This window comes from Coregonus lavaretus (genome assembly GCF_964263955.1).
Source record: "Coregonus lavaretus genome assembly, chromosome: 21".
Taxonomy (NCBI): domain Eukaryota; kingdom Metazoa; phylum Chordata; class Actinopteri; order Salmoniformes; family Salmonidae; genus Coregonus; species Coregonus lavaretus.
In genome coordinates this window covers 47,720,558-47,739,266 of record NC_140008.1, presented here as the reverse complement: position 1 = coordinate 47,739,266, position 18,709 = coordinate 47,720,558, and the positions used below count along the sequence as shown (strand labels likewise).

The following is an 18,709-nucleotide window of genomic DNA, read 5'->3' as shown; positions in this document are numbered from 1 at the left end:
GGATGGTGTTCTCGGGGTGATGAGAGGTGTTGGGCTTGCGCCAGACATAGCGTTTTCCTTGATGGCCAAAAAGCTCAATTTTATTCTCATCTGACCAGAGTACCTTCTTCCATATGTTTGGGGAGTCTCCCACATGCCTTTTGGCAAACACCAAACGTGTTTGCTTATTTTTATTTTTTTCTGGCCACTCTTCTGTAAAGCCCAGCTCTGTGGAGTGTAGGCTTAAAGTGGTCCTATGGACAGATACTCCAATCTCCACTGTGGAGCTTTGCAGCTCCTTCAGGGTTATCTTTGGTATCTTAGTTGCCTTTCTGATTAATGCCATCCTTGCCTGGTCCGTGAGTTTTGGTGGGCGGCCCTCTCTTGGTAGGTTTGTTGTGGTGCCATATTCATTCCATTTTTAATAATGGATTTAATGGTGCTCCGTGGGATGTTAAAAGTTCCTGATATTTTTTTAGAACCCAACCCTGATCTGTACTTCTCCATAACTTTGTCCCTGACCAGTTTGGAGAGCTCCTTGGTCTTCATGGTGCCGCTGGCTTGGTGGTGCCCCTTGCTTAGTTGTGTTGCAGACTCAGGGGCCTTTCAGAACAGGTGTATATATACTGAGATCATGTGACAGATCATGTGACACTTAGATTGCACACAGGTGGACTTTATTTAACTAATTATGTGACTTCTGAAGGTAATTGGTTGCACCATATCTTATTTAGGGGTTTCATAGCAAAGGGATACATACATATGCACGCACCTCTGTTTCATTTCACTTCACCAATTTTGACTATTTCAAAATCAAAATCCATTTAAATTACAGGTTGTGATGCAACAAAATAGGAAAAACGCCAAGGGGGATGAATATTTTTGCAAGACACTGTAGATTGAGGAGGATTTTTATTTATTTAATCAATTTTAGAATTAAACGTAACAAAATATGGAAATATTCAAGGGGTCTGAATACTTTCCGAATGCACTGTATATGCTATGTAAAAAATAATGTTTCTGGAATACATTTCAAAGCAATGAATGCATTGTACAAAAAAATTTAAAAACGAATGTTCTTAGTACATTTTGCATGATGAGAATACATGTATGGGGGATGTGATATTTATATATTATTAAAATATATGGTCATATGTGTCACGTTCTTCGACATATAAGGCAATATATGGCCATATATTACTTTTCTGTATGGGTATATAAGTTTTTGATCTGCTTGAATAAAAGCATTGCAGCTTTGGTGTGAAAAGTGCAAATAAATCCCAGAACAACAGCAAAGGACCTTGTGAAGATGCTGGAGGAAACAGGTACAAAAGTATCTATATCCACAGTAAAACGAGTCCTATATCGACATAACTTGAAAGGCCGCTCAGCAAGGAAGAAGCCATTGCTCCAAAACCGCAATATAAAAGCCAGACTACGGTTTGCAACTGCATATGGGGTCAAAGATCGCACTATTTGGAGAAATGTCCTCCGGTCTGATGATACAAAAATAGAACTGTTTGGCCATAATGACCATCGTTATGTTTGGAGGAAAAAGGGGGTCACTTGCAAGCTGAAGAACACCATCCCAACCGTGAAGCACGGGGGTGGCAGCATCATGCTCTGTGGGTGCTTTGCTGCAGGAGGGACTGGTGCACTTCACAAAATAGATGGCATCATGAGGAAGGAAAATGATGTGGATATATTGAAGCAACATTTCAAGACATCAGTCAGGAAGTTAAAGCTTAGCTTGGTCGCAAATGGGTCTTCAAAATATACAATGAACCCAATCATACTTCCAAAGTTGTGGCAAAATGGCTTAAGGACAACAAAGTCAAGGTATTGGAGTGGCCATCACAAAGCCCTGACCTCAATCCTATTGAACATTTGTGGACAGAACTGAAAAGGCGTGTGCGAGCAAGGAGGCAAACAAACCTGACTCAGTTACACCAGCTCTGTCTGGAGGAATGGGCCAAAATTCACCCAATTTATTGTGGGAAGCTTGTGGAAGGCTACCCGAAACATTTGACCCAAGTTAAACAATTTAAAGGCAATGCTTCCAAATACTAATTGAGTGTATGTAAACTTCTGACCCACTGGGAATGTGATGAAAGAAATAAAAGCTGAAATAAATCATTCTCTCTAATATTAACCTGACATTTCACATTCTTAAAATAAAGTGGTGATCCTAACTCACCTAAGACAGGGAAGTTTTACTAGGATTAAATGTCAGGAATTGTGAAAAACTGAGTTTAAATGTATTTGGTTAAGTTGTATGTAAACTTCCGACTTCAACTGTAGATTATCACACGTAGGAAAGTAGTGATAGTCTGTATAGTGCACTCAGAACATGAATGCATTAATCCATAATAGCATATGATATCAGTAGATTGATTGAGTGTCTCAGTAAAGTCAACATATGCTAGACAAATCCATTGGGTCCATGCATACAGAGTTAGGCAACCCTCATACAACTTTTATGGCTTTTCAATTATTAGCATTTCTGTGTTCACTCAATCTTCCATCTGCTATAACAAGCAGAGGCAGACCACCATTTTCTCATAGAAAGAGAACATTGACAAGTGTGAAGAATAGCGTGGTGTCTTAAAGCCATTAAGACGGCCCAACAAAAGGCAACCATTTCATCTCTGCTCTAATTGTTCTACTGGCCCTTGGTGTTATCAGTGAATACACATTCATCACATCAAAAAAGGACCATGGAATGGTTGAAGGAACAGCATTTAGATGAGACCTGACCTTTAGCTATAAGTTCATTTAAAATCAATATATAGGTATTAGTGTTTAGAACCATTTTGTTGAAATAGAAAATAAGAAACCCAGCTCCATACTTTTTATATATTTTTATTTAACCTTTATTTAACTAGGCAAGTCAGTTAAGAACAAATTCCTATTTACAATGACGGCCTACACCTGCCAAACCCGGAAGACGCTGGGCCAATTGTGCGCCGCCCTATGGGATTCCCAATCATGGCCGGTTGTGATACAGCCTGGAATCGAACCAGGGAGCACTGAGATGCAGTGCCTTAGACCGCTGCGCCACTCGCGAGCCCGAGACATAATTACTTTATAATATATACAACAAAAGCAGCATGTATTATATTTATTACATCTCATGTAAACATCCTTCTTCATTCATTTGTTGTTTCTTCACAAGGGACGATGGTGAACCCTGGAGGCAGCAGCCAGCCCCCTCTGGTAGGAGCAGGGTCCCTGTACTGGAAGAGGTGTGCAGGCTGCGGGGGGAAAATCTCTGACCGCTTCCTCCTCTACACCATGGACAGCTACTGGCACAGCCGATGCCTCAAGTGCTCCTGCTGCCAGGCTCAGCTGGGGGAGATAGGCACCTCCTGTTACACTAAGAGGGGCATGATCCTCTGCAGAAACGACTACATCAGGTGAGACTGTCGGGTTAGGGTTGTGTAGCAAGGGTGCATACAGGAAACGTGTGTGGGTGTTTGTGTGTACAGTGCCTTGCAAAAGTAATCATCCCCCTTGGCGTTTTTCCTATTTTGTTGCATTACAACCTGTAATTTAATTAGATTTTTATTTGGATTTCATGTAATGGACATCGAAAAAATAGTCCAAATTTGTGAAGTGAAATAAAATAATAACTTATTTCCAAAAAATCTAAAAAATAAATAACGGAAAAGGAGTGTGTGCATATGAATTCACCCCCTTTGCTATGAAGCTCCTAAATAAGATCTGGTGCAACCAAATACCTTCAGAAGTCACATAATTAGTTAAATAAAGTCCACCTGTGTACAATCTAAGTGTCACAAGTGCCATTGTTCGCTGCTCTGGCACCCCAATGGTGGAACAAGCTCCCTCACGACGCCAGGACAGCGGAGTCACTCACCACCTTCCGGAGACATTTGAAACCCCACCTCTTTAAGGAATACCTGGGATAGGATGAAGTAATCCTTCTACCCCCCCAAAAAAAAAAAAAAATATATATATATATATATATATATTGTAAAGTGGTTAACCCACTGGCTATAGGGTGAATGCACCAATTTGTAAGTCGCTCTGGATAAGAGCGTCTGCTAAATGACTTAAATGTAAATGTAAATGTAAATCTGTCACATGATCTCAGTATATATATATATATATATATATATATATATATATATATACACACATATACACACCTGTTCTGAAATGCTCCAGAGTCTGCAACACCACTAAGCAAGGGGCACCACAGAGCAAGCGGCACCATAAAGACCAAAGAGCTCTCCAAAAATGTCAGGGACAAAGTTGTGGAGAAGTACAAATCAGGGTTGTGTTATAAAAAAATATCAGAAACTTTGAACATCCCACGGAGCACCATTAAATCCTTTATTATAAAATGGAAAGAATATGGCACCACAACAAACCTGCCAAGAGAGGGCTGCCCACCAAAACTCACGGACCAGGCAAGGAGGGCATTAATCAGAGGCAACAAAGAGACCAAAGATAACCCTGAAGGAGCTGCAAACCTCCACAGCAGATATCAGAGTATCTGTCCATAGGACCACTTTAATCCGTACACTCCACAGAGCTGGGCTTTACGGAAGAGTGGCCAGAAAAAAGCCATTGCTTAAAGAAAAAAATAAGCAAACATGTTTGGTGTTTGCCAAAAGGCATGTGGGAGACTCCCCAAACATATGGAAGAAGGTACTCTGGTCAGATGAGACTAAAATTGAGCTTTTTGGCCATCAAGGAAAACGCTACGTCTGGCGCAAACCCAACACCTCTCATCACCCCGAAAACACCATCGCACCATTGTGCTGGCAGCATCATGCTGTGGGGATGTTTTTCCATCGGCAGTGACTGGGAACCTGGTCAGAATTGAAGGAATGATGGATGGCGATAAATAGAAGGAAATACTTGAGGGAAACCTGTTTCAGTCTTCCAGAGATTTGAGACTGGGATGGTGGTTCACCTTCCAGCAGGACAATAACCCTAAGCATACTGCTAAAGCAACACTCGAGTGGTTTAAGGGGAAACATTTAAATGTCTTGGAATGGCCTAGTCAAAGCCCAGACCTCAATCCAATTTAGAATCTGTGGTATGACTTAAAGATTGCTGTACACCAGCGGAACCCATCCAACTTGAAGGAGCTGGAGCAGTTTTGCCTTGAAGAATGGGCAAAAATCCCAGTGGCTAGATGTGCCAAGTTTATAGAGACATACCCCAAGAGACTTGCAGCTGTAATTGCTGCAAAAGGTGACTCTACAATGTATTGACTTTGGGGGGTGAATAGTTACAGTGAGTGAAAAAAGTATTTGATCCCCTGCTGATTTTGTACGTTTGCCCACTGACAAAGAAATGATCAGTCTATAATTTTAATGGTAGGTTTATTTGAACAATGAGAGACAGAATAACAACAAAAAATCCAGAAAAACGCATGTCAAAAATGTTATAAATTGATTTGCATTTTAATGAGGGAAATAAGTATTTGACCCCCTCTCAATCAGAAAGATTTCTGGCTCCCAGGTGTCTTTTATACAGGTAACGAGCTGAGATTAGGAGCACACTCTTAAATCTCAGCTTGTTACCTGTATAAAAGAAACCTGTCCACAGAAGCAATCAATCAATCAGATTCCAAACTCTCCACCATGGCCAAGACCAAAGAGCTCTCTAAGGATGTCAGGGACAAGATTGTAGACCTACACAAGGCTGGAATGGGCTACAAGACCATCGCCAAGCAGCTTGGTGAGAAGGTGACAACAGTTGGTGCGATTATTCGCAAATGGAAGAAACACAAAATAACTGTCAATCTCCCTCGGCCTGGGGCTCCATGCAAGATCTCACCTCGTGGATTTGCAATGATCATGAGAATGGTGAGGAATCAGCCCAGAACTACACAGGAGGATCTTGTCAATGATCTCCAGGCAGCTGGGACCATAGTCACCAAGAAAACAATTGGTAACACACTACGCCGTGAAGGACTGAAATCCTGCAGCGCCCGCAAGGTCCCCCTGCTCAAGAAAGCACATATACAGGCCCGTCTGAAGTTTGCCAATGAACATCTGAATGATTCAGAGGAGAACTGGGTGAAAGTGTTGTGGTCAGATGAGACCAAAATCGAGGTCTTTGGCATCAACTCAACTCGCCGTGTTTGGAGGAGGAGGAATGCTGCTTATGACCCCAAGAACACTATCCCCACCATCAAACATGGAAGTGGAAACATTATGCTTTGGGGGTGTTTTTCTGCTAAGGGGACAGGACAACTTCACTGCATCAAAGGGACGATGGACGGGGCCATATACCGTCAAATCTTGGGTGAGAACCTCCTTCCCTCAGCCAGGGCATTGAAAATGGGTTGTGGATGGGCATTCCAGCATGACAATGACCCAAAACACACGGCCAAGGCAACAAAGGAGTGGCTCAAGAAGAAGCACATTAAGGTCCTGGAGTGGCCTAGCCAGTCTCCAGACCTTAATCCCATAGAAAATCTGTGGAGGGAGCTGAAGGTTCGAGTTGCCAAACATCAGCCTCGAAACCTTAATGACTTGGAGAAGATCTGCAAAGAGGAGTAGAACAAAATCCCTCCTGAGATGTGTGCAAACCTGGTGGCCAACTACAAGAAACGTCTGACCTCTGTGATTGCCAACAAGGGTTTTGCCACCAAGTACTAAGTCATGTTTTGCAAAGGGGTCAAATACTTATTTCCCTCATTAAAATGCAAATCAATTTATAACATTTTTGACATGCGTTTTTGTGGATTTTTTTGTTGTTATTCTGTCTCTCACTGTTCAAATAAACCTACCATTAAAATTATAGACTGATCATGTCTTTGTCAGTGGGCAAACGTACAAAATCAGCAGGGGATCAAATACTTTTTTCCCTCACTGTATGCACGCTCAAGTGTTCAGGTTTTTTGTCTTATTTCTTGTTTATTTCACAAGAAAAAATATTTTGCATCTTCAAAGTGGTAGGGATGTTGTGTAAATCAAATGATACAAACACCCAAAAAATCCATTTTAATTCCAGGTTGTAAGGCAACAAAATAGGAGAAATGCCAAGGGGGTGAATACTTTCGCAAGCCAATGTATGTGTTCGTTTTTGTCTGTTTGTGTGTTTTTGGCGGTTTTCGTGTTTGTATTGTGTAGTACAGATCTGCCCTCGTGCAAGGTTACAGGCATGGCTCTAAAGTGCGACCATTTTGTTCACATATGCTCCAAAATATTTTGCTGTGCAACCTGGAATTTTTATTTGCGAGCACCAGTGCGCTTTGAAAAAGAATCACACATAATAACTGTTGTAATGTTTAGGCATCGGTCTATCGTTGTTTCCGAGTGGCCTAGAAAAAAATATCAAGCCCATATTCGCTAGTATCATGGTTGTACCATTACTTGTTTCTAGCACAAACAGTTCAAAATATGACACATATTACCAGCGCAACGCTTTTTCTTCCTATGGCAGATTGGCAGGCCACTGGGCTATTTCCAGCATTTTGGGGGCCCTAAGCAACATTTGGTGGGGGGAATGGCTGCCCCACCTCACGTGCAAAACATTGTAGTGCAGTTTTAAAGCAACTTTTCTGCAATTCTACTAAAAATATTCAAGGGGCAGAGAGAATATTTTCAGTTTTAAAACTATTTGAATTACCAGACGCTCTTATCCAGAACAATTTACAGGTACAATTAGGGTTAAGTGCTTTGCTCAAGGGCACTTCGGAGATTCGAAGCAGCAGCCTTCCGGTTACCGGCCCAATGCCCTTAACTTCAAGGCTACCTGCCGCCCTTAATGCAATTCTACAAATTTGCCATCGGATGAAGAGAAACTATTGCAGTTTTAAAGCAGATTTATTGCAATTCTACATATTTTGCCATGACTTATGTCATGTTCATATGATATCTGGGTGAGAGTGACTAACAAAATCAATGGGGGCCCCCTGGAGGTCAGGGCCTCTGGGCACATGCCTTGCGTGCCCGGTCAGTATTTCGACCATGATTACTACAAGGTTTAGAGAGCTGGCTAGACTACCTTATCTAGCAATCTATAAACTGTTAGCTGACATGGGCTAATTGAGTGACTGTCAGTGACTGACATAAGAGAAAAACTGCTGATGCACTACCAAATTTCGAAATTGCACATTGTGTATTCTACTATCTTAACTAACAGTAAGTTGAGACCCCAACTTATTTTTTTGTTGTTAAGCAGCCGGGGGCCCTCAGTGGCCGCTTATGTTTCATACAGTGCCTTCAGAAAGTATTCACACCCTTGACTTTTTCCACATTTTGTTGTGTTACAGCCTGAATTTAAAATGAATTACATTTAGATTTTTTTTGTCACTGACCTACACACAGTAATGTCAAAGTGGATGTATGTTTTTTCGAAATGTTTACAAATTCATAAAAAATGAAAAGCTGAACTGTCTTGAGTCAATACGTATTCAACCAATTTGTTATGGCAAGCCTTAATAAGTTCAGGAGTCGAAATGTGCTTAATAAGTCACCTAATAAGTTGCATGGATTCACTCTGTGTGCAATAATAGTATTTAACATGATTTTTGAAGGACTACCTCATCTCTGTACCCCACACATACAATTATCTGTATGGTCCCTTAGTCAGGCAGTACATTTCAAACACAGAAGACCAGGGAGGTTTTCCAATGCCTCACAAAGAAGGGCACCTATTGGTAGATGGGTATAAAAAAAGCAGACATTGAATATCCCTTTGAGCATGGTGCAGTTAATAATTACACTTTGGATGGTGTATCAATACACACAGTCACTACAAAGATACAGGCGTCCTTCCTAACTCAGTTGCCGGAGAGGAAGGAAGCTGTTACGGGATTTCACCATTATGCCTATGGGGACTTTAAAACAGTTAAAGAGTTGAATGGCTGTGATAGGAGAAAACTGAGGATGGATCAACAACATTGTAGTTACTCCACAATACTACCCTAATTGACAGGGTGAAAAGAAGGAAGCCTGTACAGAATAAACATATTCCAAAACATGCATCCTGTTTGTAACAAGGCAGTAAAATAATACTGAAATAAATGTTTTTTTTCCTGAATACAAAGTGTTATGTTTGGGGAAAATCCAATAAAACACTTTACTGAGTACTGGGGAGTTTTTCTGAATAAAAAAATAAACAGAATGGAGCTAAGCACAGGCAAAATCTTAGAGGAAAACCTGGTTCAGTCTGCTTTCCAACAGACACTGGGAGACGAATTCAGCTTTCAGCAGGACAATAACCTAAAAAACAAGGCTAAATCTACACTGGAGTTGCTTACTGTCACATCTACTCCCGCTCCCCCTCTCCAGTGCTCGAGGTCACCGTTGACTGTTCATTACGCCCACCTGCCACCATCGTTACGCGCACCTGCGCTGTATTATGAGACTCACCTGGACTCAATAACCTTCCTGATTACCTCCCCTAAATATGTCACTCCCTTCGGTTCCTTCCCTAGGCGTTATTGATTATATTCCTGTGGTTTAGAGTAGACGCTACTGCTATGTTGTCTCGTTCAATGTTTGCTGTTTTATTAAATGTTTCACCTGCACCTGCTTCTCGACTCACAGAGTCTTCGTTACACTTACCAAGAAGACAGTGAATGTTCCTGAGTGGTCGAGATACAGTTTTGACTTAAATCTACTTGAAAATCTTTGGCAAGACCTGAAAGAATTTTCAAAAGAGTAAATGGGCAAATGTTGCACAATCCAGGTGTGGAAAGCTCTTAGAGACTTACCCATAAAGACTCACTGCTGTAATCGCTGCCAAAGGTGCTTCTACAAAGTATTGACTCAGGGATGTGAATATTTATATAAAATGAGATATTTCTGTATTTAATTATTTCTAAAAACATATTTTCTCTTTGTCATAATGGGGTGTTGGGTGTAGATGGGTGAGAAAAATCAATTTTGAATTCAGGCTGTAACACAATATTTTCTGAAATGTTCTGTAAATAGCACTGCAGGTCGCATTTTACATTCATAAACCATGTTGCGGGCCATTCTAAAACTACACGCAGGCCATTCGTTTACACCTTGTTCAGTTATTTTACTTCATTAGGTAAACAACCTGGTAACTAACTAGTAAGCTATATCCGAACATTTGGGGGCACAGAAATAAAGGAAAAGGGATAGATTCTTCAGGATATCAATGATTATAGCAATTCATTAATGACTGATCTATTCTCTTCCATGTTGTAACTAACAAACTTGCTGTTCTTAAAGAGGCAGTGTAACATTTTCAATGTAATGCTTCTCAATAGGACAATTGTAGAAACCTAATACTCCAGAAATGACTGTCATTTCAATGACAGGTATTTGTATCAACATTTTAGTCTTTTATAAACACGGATACTGACGTCTTGCTCCCGGACAAGCTAAATACCTTCTTCGCCCGCTTTGAGGGTAACACAGTGAGCTCTCATTTTCTGTGAGGCTGCCGACCCAGACGGCATTCCTAGCCGCGTCCTCAGAGCATGCGCAGACCAGCTGGCTGGAGTACTTATGGACATATTACATCTCACCCTATCCCAGTCTGCTGTCCCCACTTGCTTCAAGATGTCCACCATTGTTCCTGTACCCAAGAAAGTGGAGGTAACTGAACTAAATGACTATCGCCCCGTAGCACTCACTTATGTCATCATGAAGTGCTTTGAGAGGGCTAGTTAATTTATTTCTATTAGGCTACATATTGTTGTAAATTTAATCTCTATGCCTGTGCACATGTATGCATGTTCAACTAGTCTACCCTAGTGTTGATGTTATGCTTGCACGGTTCAAATGTTGTTCAAACTGTACAATAGAGTACCATTTCCTTCGTCTTCTTTTTCTTACAGATTATATCGTGTGGTGCCTGGGCTTCTTCCTGGAGTGGATTCTAGATACAGAAACATAATTCCTTTGTGCCATTGTAGCAGAACTGTATCCTATGAACTATATCCCTCTCGAGGGATTAGACATTTGTCATGACTTGCCCTCATGGGCTGAGGATCAAAGATTCCTGCTAGGCAAAGGTTTGAACACCCCCTTTCCTGTGGGCCAGTTTTATGACCGGTCGTAAATTCATTGCAGAGACTTTCTCTTCCTTGCCATGAAGTATTGGGAGAAAGGACCCCTTTGTTAACAAAGGAAGTCTTCCCGCCAAAAACTCCAACATCCAAAAGTGGATAATGAAACAACATTCCTACTTAAAAGTATGTGGGAAATGGTTGGTGGGGACTTAAAGAACAATCATGTCATATGCGTTACTATGTTGTGATGTCAGTAAAGACAGTAGAACAACATAACTGTATCTCTGGAGGGGGGGGGGGGGTGTACACTTCCCAGTTATGAGGTTTGCATCAATTTGTTGTATAACAATAAATAATACTTTTAACAATGTGATTTTAGCATTCTAGATTACATTGTTTTCCATATTGATTTGTTCTCAGTCAGTGGCCACGCCCAGATGAGCACAAACATGATGGAACGCCCCTTTTGCCCCGAGTGCATAAAAAGCCTCGTGACGAAATTCATCTCATGACCAGCAGACGTGAGCGTGAGCCAAACTTTGCAAATGGTTGAATTCCTACCAGACCAGTAAGCCCTACGGCTTAAAATGGTTGACACTCTACAAGACCAAGAAGCGTGAAGCTGAAGCTACATGTTACAAAATGGTTAGACTAGAAAGACCGGAAAACGTGAGACGTTTGAAATGGAGAAACTATGAAACTCTCAACCTCTACACAAGTTGAAGAAGAAGACAATGCACTAGACCTTATCATTTCAGTCTGCAGCTGGCATGAATAGTCATCTAGAGAACTTTCACTAAACACACGAGATAGACGACCATCCCTCTCAGACAACCGCTGGTACATCTGAAGTATCCATTCTAACCAACACTACGACCAGAAACTCTACCAAGGACATTGAGATCTCTGGTGGGCAAACCAGCGTCCTACATCATCAACTCAACTATCGAGGACAGCAACACATAAATACATGCTGCATTTCTAATCCGAATGAGCATTATTAGGTTGCATAAGTATTATGATTACTGTGAGCGTAGTTTCCAAAGTAACTACGATAGTTTGAATCTCTGTCTCTCCCTTCCACTCTGACCCTCCTTCAACCCAATCATTCATGCTAATGTTAGTCCAGTCCACTAGGGACCTGTTTTCATTGTATTACGTTAGTAATCAATAACCTGTGTGTGTGTGTGTGTGTGTATATATTGTGTTATTATTTAGTTAGTTAGTAAATAAATAATTAAGCCATTTGTGTATTGTTGATTCAACATTAAGGTTAGGGTTCTTGCAGGTTCAAGGATTATGCGACGTTCAGAATGAGACTGATAAGAGGTAATTATTTAATACGTGACTGTTATCAATTATGTATAACATATATCTTCTAAGAGTTTAATTCGGGAGATGGCAACTCATTAAACAACTTCTTCCGTAGTGTCCCATATTCCTAATTAGTTAATTGTTACATTATTAATTTATTCGAGTGACAATTAAACATAGTTAGGTGATTCGATAAATAACAGTCATCCATTAAAGTAAGTCACGTCACGGCACATTATACTGGATTTCAAGCAGATGACTCATGAGGAGCTGAATAGCAGTTTGATCATGACAACACTCCCACAGCTTTACAATATTCCCTTTGGATGAGCAATTTCATCATGACCACCTCTCCCATCATCTGCTGATCACCAGTTCTATTAGCTACAGATTGTTACACCAGATAATGTGATTTAACCAAAGATTTTTGGTATCCATTACTGGGAGTTACAGGATAGGTACTGTTTGGTGTAGCACAGAGAATTTTCGACCAACCTTAGCGATGCCATCTTCGCCCTCGATTCGGGGAAACAGGAGTCTCATAAAATGTCTACCAGTTCCAGGGGGTCAGTTTGAATTTAGAAAATGCTCGGTTATTAAAATAATAAAAAAATTTGCTACATAAAGTTATCCAACAATATGTGCGCCGCCATCGTGTCTATTTCAAGTCTTCACACTCATTGATCGAGACAGGTCTCTGTCATCATGACAAGCAGCACCATTGGTGGACACCCACCTGTCTCGATCAATGAGAGAAGACCTGAAATAGACAAGATGTCGGCAAAAATCTTTTGGTAAATTGGGCTGCCTGTGTAAACGCAGCCATAGTCCTTTATCCGGCTTTGGTACACTGGCAATTATGTTTGGCATGGTGGGCTGGGGAAGCTGAGACTCTTTGTGCTCATGGCGATGGGCTTGTCCTGTCTGCGGTGAACGGACAGCTAGATAAGACTCTGCCAAAAGTGGTGTAGGGCTTCTTAACCACCAACTGTTTGGTCCTCTTGCAGAAGATTTGCTGGTAATGAATGTCTCCTGGTAAGACATGGTTGTGGTGTTAGCATTTTACACTTTTTGTGGAAGGGACGTAGGGCAACACGCCTTTGATGGTAAAGGTATCAACCGAATGGGACAGCTAGTGTATTGTTTAGGGACAATGAGGGGACATTGGGATCTGCTTTTGAGAGAAAAGATCAGTCATTGAGGTGCCATTTCTCCTCAATCTCGCTCAAACACAACAATACATTTACTGTCTAAGCACAACCCTGCACAACAGAAAACGCCTTCCTCATCTCAAGGGTTTGTCTGTAAACCTCCCCCAGCCCATTGAATTTGACAGACCATTCTTGTCAATAGTAGCCCTTTGCAGGGGAATTTTGTATTGTGTTTTGAGAATCTGCAGAGAGAAGAATGATGTGGTTGTGTCATTACTCTTTTAGTCTTGATTTTATACCTTTCAGTGTCCCTTGCTGGTTTCTGTCCCTCAATCTTATTATGCTCCATATCCGCAAGATGTGTCCGCTCCCTCATAACAAAATGCCCCCGCTTTTTTTTTCTTGTTTTTTTTAGCAGGGCACTGTTGAATGAATCCAGATAACTTGAGTTTTACAAAAAGAAAAGGTAAAAAAGAAGAGGGGTAGACTAAATTGATTACATTTTCTGGAAGGTAATCTGTGGTCCTAAGGCTACCTCTAACCACCTGTAACCCCATAACACAAACCCTTCAAAGACTACCCAATTTATGTTTATACCATTCTTACTGTAAATTGAGCTGTCTTAGCTGTCAGCTTGTAAATATTTTGGCCAACTTACCTTCACCTTGTGCAGAGCTAGAGGTTGGAAGCGCATGTTGGTGGAATCAGATTCTGTACCACCTACAACAAAATACAGAACAATACACAATTTAATCACCCCACTAATTGTATTGATCTCTATTAGACTGGCTAGTTAAGCATACCTAACATGGACATGTCAATATTGTCAGCTTGTTGTTAGCTAACTAGTATCACTAAATTGGCAGCAAGATTGCTAGCCAGCTGAGGCTGACTGAGTACCAACTAACCAACCATAGACAATTTATACATATTCATCATTGCTACCAACACACAAACAGAGAGTGAGTTAGCTATATCGATAATTCTATTTTTAGTAACAGAGTGTTTTCCAGACAAGGGTGGAATAGATGGCTACCAAATTGAGATACCAAATAAGAGTAACATTAGCTAGCTTACGTTAGCTAACGTCAGTCAAGGATAGAATGAACAAACATGTTTACTGTGCTGAAGGTAGCTACCAGTCTAGCAGTGACTACAAGTACCATGGCATAAGCTAAATTGATTGACAGTGTGTATAACAAAAGATAGCTATATGATTTAGCTGATGGCTTTCAGAGTTCAATACAGGACTGTAATGTTAGCAAGCTAACTAACATAAACACGTTCATTATCTCCAGGCTTCCACACATACAAGCCGCTGATGCTCGCCTTTGGAACATCTACATTTAAAAAAGTATAATAAATCAATTCTACACCATCACAATAAATCCATTATTTATTTTAGTCAGGTCTAAAGAAACATCATGATATGAAGAAAATGTATTTCAGAAGAACAGAATATGAGTTGGACTACTGTAGGCCTATGTTATCTGGCTATGCTCCATGCTATAGGCTGTAGACTTGTTTGTTTAGCTGACAAGATATGCTTATAAGTCCTGTGCCATTATTTTATATGATTTTATAGTAAGAAAAATTATAAATGTTACTTAGCTGAATAAAATAGAAAGGATATTTTTACCATTACAGAGCGAGTGCGCATATGAAGTGGCTATGTTGAGCGTGAAAGTGATCATTTGAAACAGGTCCTATAGGCTAGATTTAGAGTTTTAGTTGTGAATGATACAAACCTTAGAATGTCTTAGAAATCAAAACATATATGGGCTGCATGATGCGGCTATAGACTAATGATGATTTGAGAAAGTAGCAAAAAAGGCTTGCGCTCTGTTCGTTGCCTCAGGCTGCACAGCTGTTCTCTCATCAAGTGATCATATTTTCACCAATTAGACTATTCTCTATTTAATCTTGTCTTTACTAATATGTAAAATTCGTTTTTGATTTAGAATGGCCCATTATCAAATGGGCAGGACCAGGGAAAGGGGAAAAAAGACATGTCATCTGTATGCACTCAAATAGTGAATGGAGGCCAAGTGCTTTCCTGCCGGGTCTGTTTTGTAGGGTACTTTGGTTTTATAGCGGCTCATGTGCTTAATATGAGCAGCTGAGAATCAAATATAGGAACACTTACTTCACTCCACGCATCAACCACTGTTTGAGGAGCATGCTCTTGCTACCTGACAGGTGATATTCCGCCCAAACTCTGTATGCCATGGGCTCTCCAACCTTGTTCTTGCAGTTACCCAGTGCTTAATTTGGGAAACCAAGTGAAATCTGTTCGCGAACATCGATAGTAACATGTTTTCACAAGAAAACATATTTTACTAAACTGTTGACAGCCCGTCTGCGCGCTCGAGAAAGGAATAAAGGAGAGAGAGGAGGAGATGGAAACGCATGGTGGTGAGATATTCTGTATAGCTAAAAGGTAATGTGTCACACAATTAATTATGAAAATATTAAATAATTCCCTATTACTAGGCTTTTCAAAATCAAATACAAATTCACTAGTTGTAGGCTAACTGTAAGCCACTCTGCACAATCAATTAACCAACAGCTTCGCCTAGTGATATACGTTTTCTCCCAGACTCAAGAATATCAATTTTGGAGCATAGCATAAGGTAACCAGTCCATCTAGTATGCATAATAATGCAGTCTACACTCAAAGGCGATTATTCACATTTGTTTAATTTTGGAGTATAGGCTAGACCAATTATGTCCCAAAGACATCTTAAATCAGTTTTGTTTTATGTTTTTCTGCCATGCGTAATATGCAATAGGCTATGTATTGTATAAGGGCACAATCATAATTTTAATTCAGGTTGCTTTTTTTGGGGGTTGGGCTTATAAACCTATTCATATTCATAAGCTCTATATGCATTATGCAATTATCACCTAAGAAAGCACTGTCCATTTCATTGTGTTAGGCTTTGAAACAACATACACAACAACTATGTTTTACACTGTTTCAACCTGCTGTTGAACTTCATTCTTCAAATTGATCATCACAGTAAGGTGAGTTTTAAAAGTATGATAGGCCTACTGTTTTCTTGATGAGTGTTTGATGTGATTTTCGATTGCATTTGCATTGACATCAGAGTGGTTAGAGGGACAATAGAGCCCTGAGTACCAGGCCATTAGGACCTGATGGTCATTAGCAAATTGGGTACTACCAAAGCATGTCCAGAGTGCCTGTGGAATTTTACTGTGTCATGACTCATGATTGCCGGTGTGGCAGTAATACGGTCACTGCAACAGCCCTAAGCATAGCCAGGCACAGAACACCACACAGGCTTGATGACAAACATTACTGAAAAACAAATGTAAAAAAAAATATTGCCTAGAGATGTTCTGAGATTACTGTGTGCTGGTCGTTCGAAGTAGCAACGCCATTATTCACGTTTGTGGGCACGCCCCCTCTACCTAGCGGGCGGTATCAGCTTCGCTATGAATGCCGGACTTTGTTAAGTTCGATTACATACTGTAGCTACCTGTCGGTATTTCAAATAATTGGTGACTTCACAGCAATTGCTAGCTAGACAAAATTTAGATTGCTAACAGGCTCAGCTAAATAAAAATCCCCTTAGATACATCCACATTTAATAGTCATGTCATGAGATTTGTACATGAAAGAGGAATATAATAATACTAATCAAATTTAGTTTCCCATCTCCCCATTTAGAGTTTCTAGCGCAGCACATAAATGCCCTTATCCAGATGGTGTTACAAAGGAATTTCCTAACAGACCTGCTAACTTTATTTGTTGTTACTTTTAAGGTTGGAACCAACATGTAGTACCTCCAGCAGGAAGATGCCGGAACCATTCGTCCGACAGCTCATGGACAAGCTACACTATCCACAGTCCTGTGTAATGTTCAATGTAATTGCATTGTTGAACTTTTTAAAACGTAATGTATTTGTATTGTTTTAAAAATGTTCAAATAAAAGGAAATTTATTGTTTAAACATGTCTTTAATGTTTATTTGTTTTAGCTGTTAGTGATAATTCCATAAGTGTTAATGCGTTTGTGTTTACGCCATTAAGCCTTTATGTATGTGTTATGGATGACCAAAGGTGTCTGACTTTAAATTAAGTATAGCATCATGTGATATAGAGTCTTTATGGATGTGTTATGAATGACCGAATGCGTCTCACTTCAAACTACGTATTACAGGACACTACATAAAGTGTCAATAAATAGGTTATTCATGTTCTACTGATTTATGAAGGTTCTTTCATGATCCACATGTTACTGTTGGGTGTGTGAGGAATTTAAATGGGTTCATGAACCTGCAAAGCTTGCATGTGTGTGTCAGATCCAAAATGATGAAGTAGTCCAACCTGAGACCACCCACCAGGTATTCCTCCTCTGTTCCAATGCTGGAGACCAGGGCTTGATTACAACCTGTTACAATGGTGCCAGCATTTTGTGGCTGATCTTTCAGTGGGGGAGTGGGTGAATGTGTCAAAGACCTGATGGGCCCAACACCACATGGTATGGCTTGTTTTTGTTGTGCGTGTTTGTGTAATGAGGAACATGTAACTTGGTTCCAGAGGAAAGCCACTTTCAATTTATTAAGGTTGGGGGCTTTCATCAAGGTGTTTCTTGGTGTAAAGTTGTCCCCAGGCAATTGCACACATGTGTGACCGACCGGCTCGACCTTATGTAGCAAAATTCGAAATTGTGTTTTTTACATTGGATAAAAAAAGTATCACACACTACAGTTGAGGAACAATGGGAAAGTAATTCTGCTTTGAATGTTGATTAACTTCTAACCTCACTTTTGAGAAAATGGCCTTTGAATGTTTTGGTACACCCACTGGAGAGCTCTTCTTTGTCTACACCCATTCAGCATCGTTCAAACCATCTTAAGATATAGCCCTGCCCATAAACTCAGAGCGTTATCAGATTGTCCGTTCATAAATTCAGAGCGTTTCGCTCCCGGAGCGCACACTGGATGCTCTGGCCGAGTAGTAGGGTTGATCCGAAGGTTCTGTCCTAACAACAGCAGTCAAGCACCCAAGCTAACTATCTAACTACTTCCAGACACAAATGAGAGAACAGCTCACTGACCATTTTACTCGCCCTAGCAGAGCTGGTTAGGCTGTTTTTATGTTATCCAGAGCGTTGGTGACTGCAACTGTGCTGCTGGCAACAATTTAATTACGCTTTTTTGCCAATGTTTACTGACACCGGCCATATTCAACGGCTGTTGAGCGTTCATAAATTAGTCAGTTGTTCTACGCTCTGGCACACTCAGACGAGTGCTCTGAA

General features: G+C 40.5%; 1 protein-coding gene across 1 annotated transcript in view; it reads left to right on the top strand.

Annotated features, from left to right (window-relative positions):
- Positions 1 to 3,159: 3,159 nt before the first annotated feature.
- LOC311149177 (LIM domain transcription factor LMO4) overlaps positions 3,160 to 18,709 on the top strand; it is a gene marked incomplete at both ends in the record, with an annotated part of 52,309 nt that continues 36,759 nt past the window's right edge. The window contains one exon of the mRNA XM_084186257.1: positions 3,160 to 3,395. Coding sequence (XP_084042383.1) covers positions 3,160 to 3,395 — 236 coding nt within the window. The remainder of the gene's footprint in view (positions 3,396 to 18,709) is intronic.